We start from the raw sequence: 17680 nt of genomic DNA, 5'->3' as shown, positions 1-17680 counted from the left end.
CCACGCCCGGCTACTTTTCTATTTTTAGTGGAGACGGGGTTTCTCCATGTTGGTCATGCTGGTCTTGAACTCCCGACCTCAGGTGATCCACCCACCTCAGCCTCCCAAAGTACTGGGATTACAGGCATGAGCCACCGTGCCCGGCCTGATCAGCTACATTCCTAATTAAGCTACGGGTTTACGAAGTCAACAATATGAGAACATAATATCTGCATTCCTAAATTCAGGAAAAATGCCTGAGCTAACTAACCTGTTATGTTAATTTTGGTAGTAAGACATTTTTAAATTCCAAAGCATACTTATTTCAAAGAGATGGCAAAGTGAACTGGGTGATTAAAAGTGCTGAGAAATATAGTGTCAATACATTTGTTAAATAAAACTTTTATTCTGAATTAATTATGAACATACAGAAAAGCTGCAAAAACAGAACAGTGCCCATCTGCTCCTTATACAGGCTCCTGTAATGTTTATGGTTTACATAACCATAATAAGATGATCAAAACTGGGAAATTAACACTGGTACAATGCTATTTACCAACCTGAGAACCTTACTTTCATTGTTTTTCCACCAATGTCCTTTCTTTCTGGATTTTTTTTTTTCTTTTTTTGAGACAGGGTCTCACTCTGTCTTGCAGGCTGAAGCGCAGTGGCGCAAACAGGGCTTACTGCAACCTCAAACTCCTGGGCTCACTGCAACCTCAAACTCCTGGGCTCAAGTGATCCTCCCTCTTCAGCCTCCCAAGTAGCTGGGACTACTTATAGGTATGCACCACTATACCCAGCTAATTTTCTGTTTCTTTTCCTGAAATCTGCTTTAATCCAAGATCCCACAATTCATTTAGCTGACATTTCCCCTCAAATACATCTGTAACTGCTCAGTCTTTCCTTGTCTTTCATCATCTTGACATATTTAAAGTGTACTGCTCAGTTATGTCGTAAAATGTCCCAGAATTTGCATTTGTCTGGCATTTTCTCATTACTGGAATGAGGTTACACATTTTTGGAAAGAATAACACAGAAATGATATCGTGTCCCTCTCAGTGCCTTATATCAAGGGGTTCATGAGGTCAATGTCTCTTTATTACTGGTAACGTTAACTCTGAACACTTTGTTAAGGTGTCCTGGTAGGTTTCTTCACTGAAAAGTTATAGTCTTCTGTTAAAATAAATAAACACCTTAGGTAAAACATTTTGAGACTATGAAAGCCATGTTTAACCTCAAACTTTCACACACTAACTTTCACAACCAGCAGTTTGTCTCATGGTGATTTTCTTTTGGTCTATTTCCATCTATACTTATTAACTGAAATTCTTCTATGAGAAAGAACCGTCTGTCCATATGCCATTTATTTATGTATTTGATTACTTATTTATATCAGTATAAACTCGTGGATATGTATTTCATTCATGATTAAAATACTATCTTTTTTTTTTTTTTGCTCACGTTTCATTTCTTTTTTAAAACTGCCAGTCTCCTTTGTGTAGATTCACCATGGTGAATTTAAGCACTCTCCCACCTATAGGCAATTAGGTTTTCAAAATTTTGCAATTACGAATAATGTTATAAGTCACCTTGTACATATGTATTTTTATATTTTTGGACATGTATATGCATATAAATCTACGACATGGGATAGCTGGGTCAAAAGATCTGCACATGTATATCATATATAACCCATATAAAAAAATCACTTTGAGGCCTGGTGCAGTGGCTCACGCCTATAATCCCAGCACCCTGGGAGGCCAAGGTGAGAGCATCACTTGAGGCCAGGAGTTCGAGACCAGCCTGGGCAACATAGTTAAGACTCAGTCTCTATTTAAAAAAAGAAAAAAAAAATCACTTTGGGAACTTTAATAATGTTTAAATGCAAAGAGGCTTCTGAGACCAAAAAGTATGAGATAAGTTACTATAAATCACAGTAATTAACTGTCCAAAACACAAAGGTAGAAATAGGATACAACTGAGTGGCAACATGACATCGCAAGGAAGAGTATTCATATCTAAGGCCATGATAAATGACAAAAAAGTGTTTAGAATCTCTGGGATCCTCAGATTCTCTCAGTTTTTCAGGTATCATTTTCATTTCACATGTAAGACAGTGTTTAATCCAATCAGAACATTTTAATGTGTTGAACCAAAAACAAAAAGCAAAGTAACCACTTACTTCTAAACTCACTTTCTGCCAAAAGGAATTACTTTTGGTACTATCTGAAGTATTCAAAGAATGGAAAATTGAAAAGAAATGAATCATCTTTTCAGAACACTTTCAATATAAATGTGGAATTCTGAATTAAATAAACACAGTACAAGGACAATAAAGGAATGGATGCTACATATAACTAATACAAATGAATCTCACAAATAATGATCAACAAAAGAAGTGACAAAAGAATAAATACAATAATTCCATTTATTGAAGTACAAAATATACAAAACTAAATTATACTTTTTGATATATGTGCAGGTCATAAAGAAAAGCAAAGAAGAAGAAAAGTCAGAATAGTAATCTCTAGAGGAACAGAAGAGAAAAATGATAGCAAAGAAATACACATATGATTTCTGGGATGCCAACAATACTCCAATTTCTCGAGATGATCATGTTATAAGTATTCTTTACACGGCACATCTACATGTGCATGTGCATACTTTAAAAATGTATTTTATTTTTCAGAGTTAAAAAAGAGAAAAAATAGAAAAGTAGTACTACTGCTCTCTGGCAAACTGTAACTTCTACCTGGAACAGTGAAGCCAGTGATGAACTTAACATCACAAGTGGCAGTCGCTGAATAACAAAAAGTGAAAATGAACCCTGCAGGTCAAGTGTTAATCTTCACAAATAAAATAAACTTACTACGTGCTTATTAACGTAACTAGCAAAATTGACCTTTGAATATCAAAACGGCATCTGATAAAGATTAAACATAAACTATTCAAAACATTAAGTATAAGGCCAGGTGTGCTGGTTCACACCTGTAATCCCAGCACTTGTAGAGGCCGAGGCAGGCAGATCACATGACGCTAGGACCAGCCTGGCCAACATGGTGAAACCCCGTCTCTAATAAAAACAGACACACAAAATTAGCCAGGCATGGTGGCACACTCCTGGAATCCCAGCTACTCGGGTGGCTGAGGCATGAGAATGACTTGAACCCGGTAGAAGGAGGCTGCAGTGAGCTGAGATCACACCACTGCACTCCTGCCTGGGTCATAGAGCAAGACCCTGTCTTAAAAACAAACAAACAAACAAACAAATCATTAAGTACAAAACACTTAATGAATATTTTAATCCTAGAATTATTATACTTAACGTAGAAATACTAAAATAATTCCTTCAAAAAACAGAAATAAGGTAGTAATGTTTCCCTTTACTTCTCCTATTTCATGAAAACATCAACAGATCACCTAAATAGCCAGAAATTTAAAACACAAAACATTGTGATAAAAATGATCAAAATAAGAAGACATAATTAATTGCTATTCTACTATTCTATGACACACCAAAAATATAACCAGTCATTAGATTACGATTGTGTGACAATTATTAAATACTTCTAGAGTACCAAGTCTTCTTTAACAATAATACAGAATACTTCAATCACATGGTATATTAACTTCAATCTGGAATTATGTGCCTGGGAATGATGGTTAATGTGTATGTTATGTAAATTACTCACCACAACTCTCCTAGCATTATTTCACATCAAATTAGAGCACGGTACCAGAAAACTATGTACCTAGGTGATATTACTGGGTACTGTGGCACTGCCACTACAGAGTTTTAACTTCACAGCCTTGGTCTTAGCTCTACATAGAAAAAAATATAAATATGGCCATACGTATTAGGTTTCCAAAGCTAATCATGAAAACTTCATCCACAGTAACACTTGGGATAAAGAACTGGCGTTCAAAGTGTTTCTAAACGTGGTTTCAAACTTCAGCACTATTTGCAGTGTGGGCCGAGAAATTCTTTGCTGTGGGGACCATCCGGAGAACCACAGGACGCTTAGCAGCACCCCAGCACTCTGCTCACTAGATGCCAGAAGCACCCCTCAAGTTGCCAATGTCCCCAGACAGTGCCAAAGATTCCTTAGCGCCAAAACTGAGCCTTAATTGAGAACCACCGCTCTAAATGAAGTAACACGAGGCAAATTTCTCACAAAATCCTACCGGAAAAATTAAAAGTTCTCTCCTGATGAAGTGAGTGCCTCCTTTTACAAGAAAATTATAGCATCTCTCACGTTTCATTACATCCCTACATAGGACCTCAGTATCTCTCACGTTTCATTACATCCCTACAGTAGGACCTCAGTATCTCTCACGTTTCATTACATCCCTACATAGGACCTCAGTATCTCCCACGTTTCATTACATCCCTACATAGGACCTCAGTATCTTCTGGGGATTGGTTCTAACACTCCCCTGGAATATGAAAATCCACAGATGCGCAAGTCCCTGATATAAAATGCTGTCGTATTTGCAGATAATCTATGCACATCTTCGCATATATTTTAAATCATCTCTCGATTTCTTCTAATACCCAATACAATGTAAACACTATGTAACTAGCTGTTACACTATATTATTTTCTATTTATTTTTTATTGTTGTATTATTCTGTTTTATTGGTGTTTTTTTCCATAATATTGTCAATCCACCGTTGGCTGAATCCAAAAATGCAGAACCTATGGATATGGAGGACCCACTGTACCTGTTATGTTACTACTACCTAGTCCAATCCTGTTAACATTTGCTCTTATAGAAGCTTTTACATGTATCATCTCATTAATGCTCACAACCTTTAGAGACAGAAGCTCTGTAAGGAATTTGACTCCGTTTTCATAAGGAGAAACGTTATTTTATAGGTGAATACAATAAAGAGCATTTGCTAATACTTTTTTCATCTTTTTATGGCTTGAAGTTTCATTTGCCTTTTTCTTCTCTATTATCTACCACAAATCTTTAATAATTTGGTTGTAATCTGGATATTAGCTTTCTTTAGAAAATATTTTATATTCCTTAAATCTTTTTTAACATGATAAATAATAAACATAAATAGAAATAAAAAGAGGAATGAATTTAGTTCCTGGCTGGAGATGACTAAATAAATTACAAGTGATAATATTCTTTAAGTTATTAGTATAATTTAACAAACTAAAGACACTCAAATGATGTTTCAAAGGTTGTTGAAAAAACTGATAAATTTACCTAGAAAAAAAGTTTTGAGATAAAGTTAATGACGTTGAAGATGACCTACTGACTTTGTAAACAAAGGGCAAAAGAAATGCAAAAAGGCTGGGCTTACGCCTATAATCCCAGCACTTTGGGAGGCCGAGGTGGCTGGATCACCTGAGGTCAGGAGTTCCAGACCAGCCTGGCCAACATGGTGAAACCCCATCTCTACTAAAAATTCAAAAAAATTAGCCAGGTGTGTAATCCCAGCTTCTCGGGAGGCTGAGGCAGGAGAATCACTTGAACCCAGGAGGTGAAGGTTGCAGCAAACCGAGATCACACCACTGCACTCCAGCCTTGGGGACAGGGCAAGAGACTCCATCACAAAAAAAAAAAAAAGAAGAAGAAGAAGAAGAAATGCAAAAAATTGGATTAAAGACAAAACAATGAATCTAGAATGAAATGGAAACTTCTATGTGATTATGTAGCATATGATTAGGTAGATTTAAAAATTTTTTAAAGAATACCTATTTACTAAGTGCTACCAGGAGAACTGGGTATCAGGGTAAAGAAAGAGTACTTTAAATCTATGTTTTGTAAGTTAAGTTAAATAAATTCCACATGCATTAAAGCAATGAACATTTACAAGAAACAAACACATACACACAGCTAAAGAACTAAAAGAAACTAGTATGCTTGACTCTGTTGCAAATGGGAGATTAAGTGAAAAAATTGCCTTGAAAGGACAAGATAAGCAATTTAAAAGATTTTTTTGAAAAGATGTTTAAACAACAAAATCTAATAAATTTCAAAAGAAAAATGACTGAAAAAGAAAAAATACGTAACAATCATCATTCCTCAATGTAATTCATAACATATCAATTCAAAGGAGGTGATATGAAAAGATCTTCATGATAGGTAGCAAATGTAATTAAAATTTGACACGGAAATTTCAGATAATAAATCATTACATGTGAAAAACGGACAGTGTCACTGAAGAAATGAAATATAACAACTTGAAGATGCCATTATATGTAAAATGAGCAAAAAATTAAATAGAACCAAAGTGGCTATAGGGAAAATAGAATGCCTGCAAACTGCTGGAGGTACTATAAATTAGTTCATCTTTGGTAACAAAAATTTAAGAAAAGCTACAACACTTCATATACTTTGAGTAAGTTTGCTCTGAGGAATAGCCAAAGGAAATCACCAAATTGGGTACAATTTATCTGTACAAATTTGCTCTGTGAAAATTGAAAATTAAGAAATGTCCAGAAAAAGAGGAACATGTATAAAGCTACTGAACTCTGGATTCAACTGAAAATAACAAGTACAAGCATCATTATGAAACATATAACTCATGGAAATGTTTAAATGATATAAAGTTTTTAAAAAGCAAAATACGGAAGAGTGTATATATATTAGTATTACAAATAAGTAAAATTAAAGTTTAAAAATGTAGAGGGATATAAACAAATATATATTATGGATTAATTTTTCTAGTATGTTAATTAAAATTTATAATTTTTAGACAAAAGCAAAGGTATATGACCAAAGCTATATGACCTTCAGTTTAAAAACAGAAGAAACCAACTCCATGAAATTCAAGCAAAGATATGAAAAAAGTTACTTGGAAAATACAGAAAATATTTCTCAAGTAAAGGGAAAACACAAATAAGGAGCTTGGCTAAGAAATGAACCCAGAGTCACAGGCTCCACTCCAGGGCTACACAAATATGGTTAAAAAGCTAGCTTAGAACTGAAAGACACACTAAAGTCTAAGAGTGAAGTCTTATCTGTCTTAAGACTCATTTTACAGATATGAAAGTTTCAAGTGGTTAAGTGATATCTTTCTTTTCCAGCATTTTATTAGGGACAATTTCAAACATGCAAAAGTATAGGAAAGATAATATCATACACCCCATGTCACCACCACTCAGCTTCAATAAACTATCAAAAAATGGCCAATATTTCCCCTACTACCATTGGAATTTTAAAAAGTAAATCCCAGTGTTAGGGCATTGGTGTCCCAGCAATCTCCAAATTATTTTTATAGTCTCACAATGAAGTTTCCAGATTTAAAAATAATTTGTTTTAAAAAACTGTGCTCATTAGTCTTTCTTATGCTCAAACTGTCTATCCTAGGCCAGTGATAGCCCCTTCATTCTTGCTCCTCTGTCCATCCTTATATGACCCCAGTAGTCTTTGATAGGTTCTTAATTTTTCATATCGCATGATGCTATAGCGCAGTGATTTTTCAAAATGTGGTTCCTGGTCCAGGAATGTTATCATCACCCAGTAACTTAGAAATGCAAATTCATGGGGCTTTCCCCAAACTTACTGAATCAAAACCCCTAGGGACAGGAGACAGCAATCCACTTTTCTAATAGCCCTCCATGTAACTCCAACGCACACAAGTTTGAGAACCACTAATTTAGGTTTGTCTTGTACATTTCTTGCTCTAATCCTGGAATGAGTAACTTCTCCAAGAATTCCTAACTTCTTTTATTTTCATTTAATTTATTTTAGAGACAGGGCCTTGCCCTGTCACATACGCTGGAGTATAGTGGCACAATCACAGCTCACTGCAACCTTGAACTCCTGGGATAAAGCAATTCTCCAGTCTCAGCCTCTAAAGTAGCTGGGACCGTACGTGTACACCATCCTGCCAGGCTAATTTCTTAAATTTTTTTAGAGGCAGGGTCTATGTTGCTCAGGCTGGTCTTGAACTCCTGGTTTCAAGTGATCCTTCATCTCACCTCCTGAGTCGCTAGGATTAGCATAAGCCACGATGGCCGGCTGTATTTCTTCATCATGTTGTGGTAAATGACAATGCAGTGGTGGGGAGTACCCCTAACACCCAGATTGCGATCTCTAAATATGATCCATAGGGCCAGGCACAGTGGCTCACGCCTATAGTCCTAGCACTTTGGGAGGCTGATGCAGGAGGTTCGTGTGGAGCCAGGAGTTCGAGAACAGCCTAAGGCAACATAGTGAGACTTTGTCTCTACAAAAAATTAAAAAATTACAAGCCTGCAGTCCCAGCTACTTGGGAGGCTGAGACAGGAGGATCACACAACTGCACTCCGGCCTAGGTGACAGAGTAAGACTGTCTGTCAAATAAGTAAATAAATAAATAAACAAACAGAAATATACTTAAGTAACTGAGTAGTTAGTAAAAGAACTGAGATCAGATCCTAAGTATCCTAACTTGTAGTCCAGTGCTCTTTTCACGGTATTTGAACGAATTACATCTCTGTGTAACTTGCACATGGCCATCAGCTATCTTTTTCATAACTTTGGTATCTATCATTTACTTAGACACCTTGGGGAAGCCAGTCATCCACTCTAAATTAGTTTTCCCTATAGGTAAAATATAAATAATATAATCTATCTTATTTATCTTTTAGTTTATATAAAAAGGAAATAAGAGATTACATATGAAAGCACTTTTGGTGTTATAACAACTGAGAGAAGATTAGAAGAGTATCTTTGGTTTATAAAGAGAGACTGCTAATAGAAAACATTAAATGATGAGCAGGGGAAGAAAGACAAATGAAACAGTTAAAGTGCTAACATAAAGAGAGGCTTGCCTTATCATAAAATAAATACTTTCTAGAATTAAACAACGTGGCCATAGTTCAAGAAGGGAGGTTAAATTGAAATCCTAGAAACAGACTCATCATTAATTTCATGAAATATAAAGACATCAATTCAAGTTTGTGAGCAACGAAATAATTCCCTATAAACATTCTTGTGAAGTTGTTAGCAATAAAGAAAAAATATCCTCACCACACAAATACCACAAAATGAATTAAAAAGTACAGGCAAAAATATGAAAGCACAGAACAACTTAAAAGTATTCATGTGTAAATATATACTCTCAAAATGTGGATAAACTAAGCAAAAAATCCATGGGAGGAAAACCTAACAATGGAAGAGAGATTTAAATTACATTAACAAGCAAAAGAAAATTCAAGACTTGAAAAAACAATGTCATTGGTAATCAGAGAAATATAAATTAACACAGAATGAAATATTTACCACTCATCAGATTTGTATTTTGTTAAAAAAAAAAAAAAAGGAGGAAGAACAGAAAGATGAGAAAACTGCCAATATTAACTGTTATTGGCAGGGATGAGGAAAAACGGGCATGCTGCTTTTTGCAAAATTTGGTGCATTTGAGGAAATTTATACTTTTTCTATAAACATAATCAGTAAAAGTTACATAAAAGAGGAATGAGAAAAAGAAGTAAAAAGTAGAGTCTTCTTCATATGTTAAAAGAATTTGTTGTAAAGCCTCAAAATGGCTTCTACATAGTAACCCCTCCAAATCTCTCCAGTAAAGATTGTAATTGCGGCATATACACAGTATCAGACCCAATTAGAAATTGTTAACTAGAGAAAAACAACCTGGCAGTGGCTTAGTCTTAGCATGGCTTTCAGAGACTCCAGCACGTTTATGGTATTCTTCCCTATAATCTACACCTTCATTCTGAAGCATTATGATCAAGACAAAGAGGACAGTCTACAGATTCAGGAAGTCCCAGTTAAAATCATGGCTGAGCCATTTAGAAGCTGTGTGCATTTACGTAAGTAACACAATGTCTCTGAATCTATTTCCCCCGGTGCAAAATGTATACAATACCACCTGCTCCGCTTGGATTACTGTGAAGGTTAGAACAAAATGAATGACCAGAGCCTAGTTTCAAATACTGAGGACCTAACTGGCACTTATAATATGGTAGCTGCTACTGCTGTTATTGAGCCTGGTTTAATTAATCTGTGAATTATTAGGTTTAGGCATCAATTATCACTCCACTGAAGTGAAAAAATACAGTTTATATGTCATATTCTGTATGACTGTAAAATATTCTTGCTAACTTGAATATTTAAAAAGAGGAAAGGAAGGAAAGATAGAGGGAGGTTAGAGAGGTAGAAGGAAAAGAGAAAGGAAGAATAGAAAAAAGGAAGAAAGACACAAACCAAGACTAGCAATCCATTTTAATGAATGGAACTGCAAAGAGGTATACTGACAACCCTGAAGCCTAATATAACCCACTCATTAAACTGTCATTGAACTTACCAATTAAGTGTGATCAACTTGAAGCCAGTTGAACTTCCTCCTATGCTGAGGTGTCCTCATAAAGCTGTGGAATAAAACTTGCATTTTCTATTTAAAGCCATTCCTTCATTGCTAAACAGTTGGTCTGAGAGGAAGGCAGCAAGCAGGGTTAGAAAGAGAAAAAAGAGGGGGATAAAGATGAAGAGAAAAACAACGTGCGACTGCGGATGAAATGTCTTCACCCGATCCTTGCAGATTCTCCTTGTGTTCTAACCTGTAGCTGCTGAGAGCTGTCGTTGAGATTGTCCTCCCGTCGTCGCGCCTCCTCTAACATTTGTGCACTCTTCTTTTTTTCCACCTGCTCCTTGTGCTTCAGATTTGCTACCTTCTTATTCTGGTCTTTCACTTGCCTAATGACAGAAGGAGAAAAATCAAGCTTTGCATATGTATGTATAGAAACAAATATGTTTATCGAGAGACTTATACCAGTGACAATAAGGAATGGCTGAAAACCAACAAATAAATACATGCTGCGAAATTTTTCAACAATTCCAAATTCGTTCCTGTCAATGGTAGCACATTCGTTTACAAAAATAAGTTTTCCCATAAAGAACATGTATTTCAGCATGTATTCTATGAAGAACAATGAAATCATAAAACAAAAGAAAGGCATGGGATAATTTGAAATGACTAAAAAGAAACCAAGTCAGAGATTTTGGAAATACAGAAGCAGTATTTTTGACATCGACGCACTGAAATATTAGAATGGCTGATAGAAAAAGAAAGCTTTGTAAAACAACTCTAATTTTACCATTATTAAATATTTCAAACATTCAATACACTGTATATAATGTAGGTGTATATGAAAATAATGACATGAAAATCCATAAACCTAGCTTAAGAAATTGAACATCATATTTACTTCTGAAGCTCCCTATTGTGTCTCTCTCTACTATTGGTCTATCCTCCATTAATAAGAACAACCTATATCTCAAAATTTATGTTTAAAATCCCTTTGCTTTTATTATTGTTTTGCTACATATATATATATGAACTGTTCATTTATAGTTTACATGTTTTTGAGCTTTATCAAGATAAATAATTATTCATTTTTCTTTTCGGTACAGAATGATATTCAATATTATTCCCTTTCAATAGGTTTCGAGACTTAGACCATTCAGAGTGTAAGGTATCTTTTAATCTTCTCCACTTTCACTGAGGTATGAAATAATATATGGCAATTACTTTAATCTACTCCCCAGAAGATGACAATTGCATTGTTTCCATTTTCTTGCCATTTTAAATAATGCTGCTAGGTGCACTCTGATATACCTGGGCAGGAATATCTCTAAGGTATAGGCCTAGGAACTGAATTGCTAGGAAATACAGTAGGTACACCTTATTTTATTTTATTTTCCAAGATGCTATATTAATTTATACTCTTGCTAGCTGTGCACAACTGTTGGCCATTATACCTCTCCACACCCATTAATACATGGTACTGACTTTCTAAATGTTTCCAATAGGGTAGAAAAAAAATAGTACCTCATTATAGTTTTACAATGCATGTTTCTAACCACCTAGGCTGAATATCTTATCATACAGTATTTGGTCATTCCTGTTTCCACTTCTGTGAAATAGCTATTTGTGTCTTTGTCCACTTTTTAAATTAACATATCTTTTTCTTAATGACTTGTAGGTATTCTTTATACATTATAGATAATAATACTTTATCCGTTATGTGTTATGTAAGTATTTTCTTCTAGTCTATGATTTCTTTACATCTTTTCATCGATAGAATTCAATTTTATTTTTTTTCCGAGATGGGATCTCACTCAGTCGCCAAGGCTAGTGTGCAGTGGCACAATCTCTGCTCACTGCAGCCTTGACCCCCCAGGCTCAGGTGATTCTCCCACCTCAGCCTCCTGAACAGCTGGAATTACAGGCACATGCCACCACACCCAGCTAATTTGTAGTAGAGATGAGGTTTCACTATGTTGCCTACGCTGGTCTTGAACTCCCGGACTCAAGCAATCCACTGGCCTCTGCCTACCAGTGTTGGGATTACAGGCATGAGTCACCATGTCCAGCCTAAAACTTTTAATTGTTTCAAATGTATCAATCTTCTCCTTTATAATATACAATTTTGTGACATTTCCACAAAATCTTGTCCATCCAAGTTCATAAAGATATTCCCCTAAAACGACGTTAACTTTGTCTTTCACGTTGCAGTCATTAATCCATCTGAAACCGAGGTTGCATATGTTATGAGGTAAAAACATACTTCCATTTTGGGGGGTTTGGTATAAGAATAATATTTCATTTTTTACATGTATTTATAATGAATTTTCCCAGGAATATTTACATGCATTGCCACTTCTGGTGGGTACCAAGTTTCTATATGCACGTGTACCTGTTTTGTGGCTATGTTTGTATATTTCTGTGCCAGATCTATACCACCTTAATTACTATACCTTTACAAAAAGTAATTAGCAAGGCAAGGCTCCCTACCTTTTTCTTCTTCAAAACTGTCTTGGCTATTCTTGGCGCTTTATGCTTCTCATAGAAATTTCAGAACTAGCTCGTCAAGTTCCACCAAACCAACCAACCAACTACAGCAACAAAAAACCTAACAGCAGCCTCTGGGATTTTGATTCCAATCACATTGAAGCAATGTCAGTTTGGGAAAAACTTCATGCTTTTGGATCTTTCAATTCATTAACATACTACAGATGCTCCTCAACTTACCATTGGGCTATATCCCAATAAACCCACCATAAGTTGAAAATATCCTAAGTCCAAAATGCATTTAAAACACCTAATCTGGAAAGTAGCAGTTGTTTACTCTCCTGGTTGTGTGGCTAACTGGGATCTGTGGCTCACTGCCACTGTCCAGCATCACAAGAGAGTATCATATTACATACCAACAGCACAGGAAAAGATCAAAATTCAAAGTGTGGTTTTACTGAACGTGTATCACTTTTGCACTATCGTTAAGTTGAAAACTTGTCAGTGTGTTTATCTATTTGTTTAGGTCTCCTTAAAAGGCTTCTAACAAAGCATTATATTTTCCTCCATAAAAAATGTGTATATATTTTATTTCTATGTACATTATACGTTTTGCCATCATTTAAAATTCCAGACATCATGTCATTATACCCTTATACATGCTTCCTGATGCATCTCCAAAAAAGAGCATGTTTAACAACGTAAATTGTAACAAAATTAACAATTCCTCAATATCAGTATAATATATAGTCCATATTCAAATTTCCCCATTTGAATCAAAGTTTATTTTTTACAGCTACTTTATTTGAATGAAAATACAAAAAATGCCCATACATTGTGCTTATTTGTCAGATCCTTCAAATCCCTACTAATCTAGAGAAAAGTCTCTTACCTCCTCCAATGTACCCTTTTTGAATGCCAGTGATTTTTTTAAAAAGGAAATCAATTATTCCATACAACGACTCATATTCTGGATTGTACGTTTGCTTCTTCATGATGAAATTCAACTTGTTTCTCTATATCTCTTGCTTTTTGTTTGTTTTGATACTGAATATTAGCTTTAAAGACTTGAATATATTCAATTTTCATTTTTAGGTAAAAATAATAATTAATGGTGTTGTGTAACTGACATTGCCTCACATCTGACAGCATATAATATAATGTCTGGTTTTCTTACTCTTTTTTTTTTTTTTTTTTTTCTGAGACAGGGTCTCACTCTGTTGCCCAGGCTGGAGTGCAGTGGCGCAATGTTGGCTGACTGCAACCTCCACCTCTCGGGTTCAAGCCATTCTGGTGCCTCAGCCTCCCAAGTAGCTGGGATTACAGGCGTAAGCCACCACACCTGGCTAATTTTTGTATTTTTAGTAGAGAAGGGGTTTCACCATGTGGGCCAAGCTGGTCTCAAACTCCTGGCCTCAAGTGACCCACCCGCCTCGGCCTCCCAAAGTGCTGGGATTACAGGCATGAGCCACTGTGCCTGGTCCCTGGTTTTCTCACTCTTAAAGAGGCTAAGATTAACTAGTGCATCAAGGCAGTGACAGCCTGGTCTCTTCTGTGTGTAGAGTTCACCTTTTATCAACCTTTCACCTAATGGCTCCATGCACTAATGAACTTTTCCTGAATAAATTATTTTAGTAACTTTTTAAAATTACATTTTCTAGTGGCTTTTTGCTGGCATATAAACAGGAACATGATTCCCCTATATGGGTATTCTATCTAGAAAACCTGTTAAACGCTCTTGCTAATTCTAATTATTTTTCTGTAGTTTTTTTTTTTATTTTTCTATGTATTCGGTTTACAGTTATATAACACATCACCGAAGTAAACCAATAAAGCCCTTATGACTGATCACAAAGGAATGGAGATTCATGAAATGACTGATGGCATTAAAGATAATCATCCTAAAGAAGCTCAATGAGACTCAAGAGAACCCAGAAACAAAAATCAGGAAACTCAACAAAAATTAGGAAAACAATACATGAACAAAACAAATAGTTTAATAAAGGAATAGAAACTCTAAAGAACCAAACAGAAATCTTGAAACTGAAGAATACACTGACAACTGAAAAAAAAAAAATTAATAGCTTCAATAGGAAACTCAGTTATGCAGAAGAAAGCATCAGGGAACTCAAGCACACATCGTTTAAAATTATCCAGTTAGAGAAACTAAAGAGAAAAATGAATTAAAAACGACGAAAGCATACAGAAGCTCCGATGCAGCATTAAATGAATGAGGATGTGCATTACCAAGGTCCCAACAGGAGAAAAGAAGAAATACCTAGCTCACGTAAATGAATGTCTGTTGCCTGAGAATTTCTCAAATCTTGAAAGAAATACGGACATCTAGATTCATGAAGCTCAAAAGCTCAAGTCAAAGAAAATTACACTGAAACACATTATAATTGAATTCTGAAAAATCAAAGGCAAAGAGGAAATTTTGAAAGCAGCAGGAGAAAAGCAACCTATAATACAAGGAAACCCACAACACATATACACACACCACCATTACCACCACCAACAAGGCAATCAGTGGATTTCTCAGCAGAAACCTTGCAGATCAGGAGGGAATGAAATGATATAGTCAAAGTGCTAATAGACAAAAACTGCCAGCCAAGAATATTATACATAAGAAAGTTGTTGCTGGGCACAGTGGTTCATGCCTGTAATCCCAGCACTTTAGGAGGCCGAGGTGGGTGGATCATGAGGTCAGGAGATTGAAGACTATCCTGGCTAACACGGTGAAACCCCATCTCTACTAAAAATACAAAAATTAGCTGGGCATGGTGGCAGGCGCCTGTAGTCCCAGCTACTTGGGAGGCGGAGGCAGGAGAATCGCTAGAACCCAGGAGACGGAGATTGCAGTGAGCCAAGAACATGCCACTGCACTCCTGCCTGGGCAACAGAGCGAGACTCCGTCTCAAAAAAAAAAAATTGCTTTACTTCTCTGAGAAACAAATAATACAATATTAAGGAGTCAGAGGTGCCATCAGAGGGGGGAAAAAAAAAAGTTGTCCTTCAGAAATAAAAATGAGATAAAGACATTTCCAGACAAACAAAAGCTGACAGAGTTCATCACACTAGACCTGCCTTATAAGAAATGCTAAAGGGAGCTGAGTTGAAACTAAAGGACACTAAATAAAAACATGAAAACACATTAAAGTATAAAACTCACTGGTAAAAATAAATATACAGTCAAATTCAGAATACTGCAATGCTGTAATCATGGTACATAAATCAATTTTAACTAGTATAAAAGTTAAAAGACAAAAGTATAAAAATAACTATAGCTACAATAATTTGTCAATGGGTACACAAATATAAAAAGATGTAAAGTGTGACATCAATAGCATAAACTGTGAAGGAGGGAGACATAAAATTGTAGAATTTTTGTAGGTAATTAAAGTTTAGTTATTACAACCTTAAAACAGCCTAAGATGTCTTATGTAACCCTCATAGTAACCACAAAGAAAACTAACCTCCAGTAACATATAAAAGACAGAAAGGAATTAAGCATACAATTACAAAAAAAAAATCATCAAATCACAAAGCAAGAGAGAAAGGAACAAAGGACCTACAAAACAGAGAACAACAAAATGGCCTTAACTATCAATAATTACTTTAAATGGATTAAATTCTCCAATCAAAAGATATAGAGTGGCTAACAGACTTTTTTAAGTATCCAACAATATGTTGCCTACAAGAGACTCACTTTAGCTGTAAAGACACACACAGGCTGAAAACAAAAGGATAGAAAAAGATATTCCATGGAAATGGTAACCAAAAAAGAATAGAAATGGGCTTACTTATATCAGACACAATAGACTTTCAGTCACAAGAGACAAAGAAGGTTATTATACAACAATAAATGGGTCAATTCATCAAGAGAATATTACAATTGTAAATGTATTAATATATATGCATCCAACCTTAGAGCACCTAAAAATATAAAGCAAATACTAACAGAACTGAAGGGAGAAACAGACAGCAATACAATAACAAGAGAGGACTTTACTACCCCACTTTTAACAATGGATAGGTCAAACAGTCTATCAATAAGAAAACATTAGACCTGAATAAGAGTATAGAGCAAATAACAGACTATATGAAACATCCATCCAATAGCAGCAGAAAACATATCCTTCTCAAGTACACATAGAGCATTCCCCAGAATGTATCATATGTTAGGCCACAAAATTAAGTGTTAAATCCAACTATGTTAAAATTATATCAAGTATGTTTTTCAACTACAATGGTATAAAATTAGAAATCAATAATAGGAGGGAAATTTAAAAATTCACAAATACATGGAAAGTAAACAATATACTCCTGACAAAACCAATGGGTCAAAGAAGAAATCGAAAGGAGAGTCAAAAAGTCAGGCCGGGTGCAGTGGCTCACGCCTTTAATCCCAGCACTTTGGGAGACTGAGGTGGGCGGATCACTTGAGGTCAGGGGTTTGAGACTAGCCTGGCCAATATGGTGAAACCCCATCTATATTAAGAATTAGCCAGGCGTGGTGGCACATGCCTGTAATCCCAGCTACTCAGGAGGCTGAGGCAGGAGAATCGCTTGAACCCAGGAGGCGGTGGTTGCAGTGAGCCAAGATTGTGCCATTGCACTCTAGCCTGGGTGACACAGTGAGACTCCAACTCAAAAAAAAAAAAAAAAAAGAGTAAAAAAGTATCTTCAGGCAAATAAAATGAAAACACAGCATTCTAAAACCTATAGAATACAGCAAAGCAGTTCAAAGAGACAAGTTTATGACAATAAACTTTAAGAAAAAAAAGATCTCAAACAACTTAACCTTACACCTCAAAAAAATAGAAAAAATAACAACCTAAGCCCAAAGTTAGCTAAAGTAAGGAAATAATAAAGAGAAGAAATAAATGAGAGACCAGAAAGAAAATTCTAAAAAATCAACATAATAGTTGTTTGTCAA

At 35.5% G+C, this 17680-nt stretch overlaps 1 protein-coding gene across 50 annotated transcripts in view; it reads right to left on the bottom strand.

Annotated features, from left to right (window-relative positions):
* Window positions 1-17680, bottom strand: part of ERC1 (ELKS/RAB6-interacting/CAST family member 1) — a 536900-nt gene that overhangs the window by 271273 nt on the left and 247947 nt on the right. For all 50 annotated transcript variants that reach the window (XR_010148221.1, XR_010148222.1, XR_010148220.1 and 47 more), the window contains one exon: window positions 10508-10643. Coding sequence is in view for 47 of the 50 variants with exons in the window: in XM_054663959.2 (XP_054519934.1) it covers window positions 10508-10643 (136 nt within the window). In the remaining 3 variants the exon portion in view is untranslated. The remainder of the gene's footprint in view (window positions 1-10507; window positions 10644-17680) is intronic.

Source organism: Pan troglodytes, chromosome 10 (assembly GCF_028858775.2).
Source record: "Pan troglodytes isolate AG18354 chromosome 10, NHGRI_mPanTro3-v2.0_pri, whole genome shotgun sequence".
Taxonomy (NCBI): domain Eukaryota; kingdom Metazoa; phylum Chordata; class Mammalia; order Primates; family Hominidae; genus Pan; species Pan troglodytes.
This window is presented reverse-complemented; position numbering and strand designations above follow the sequence as displayed.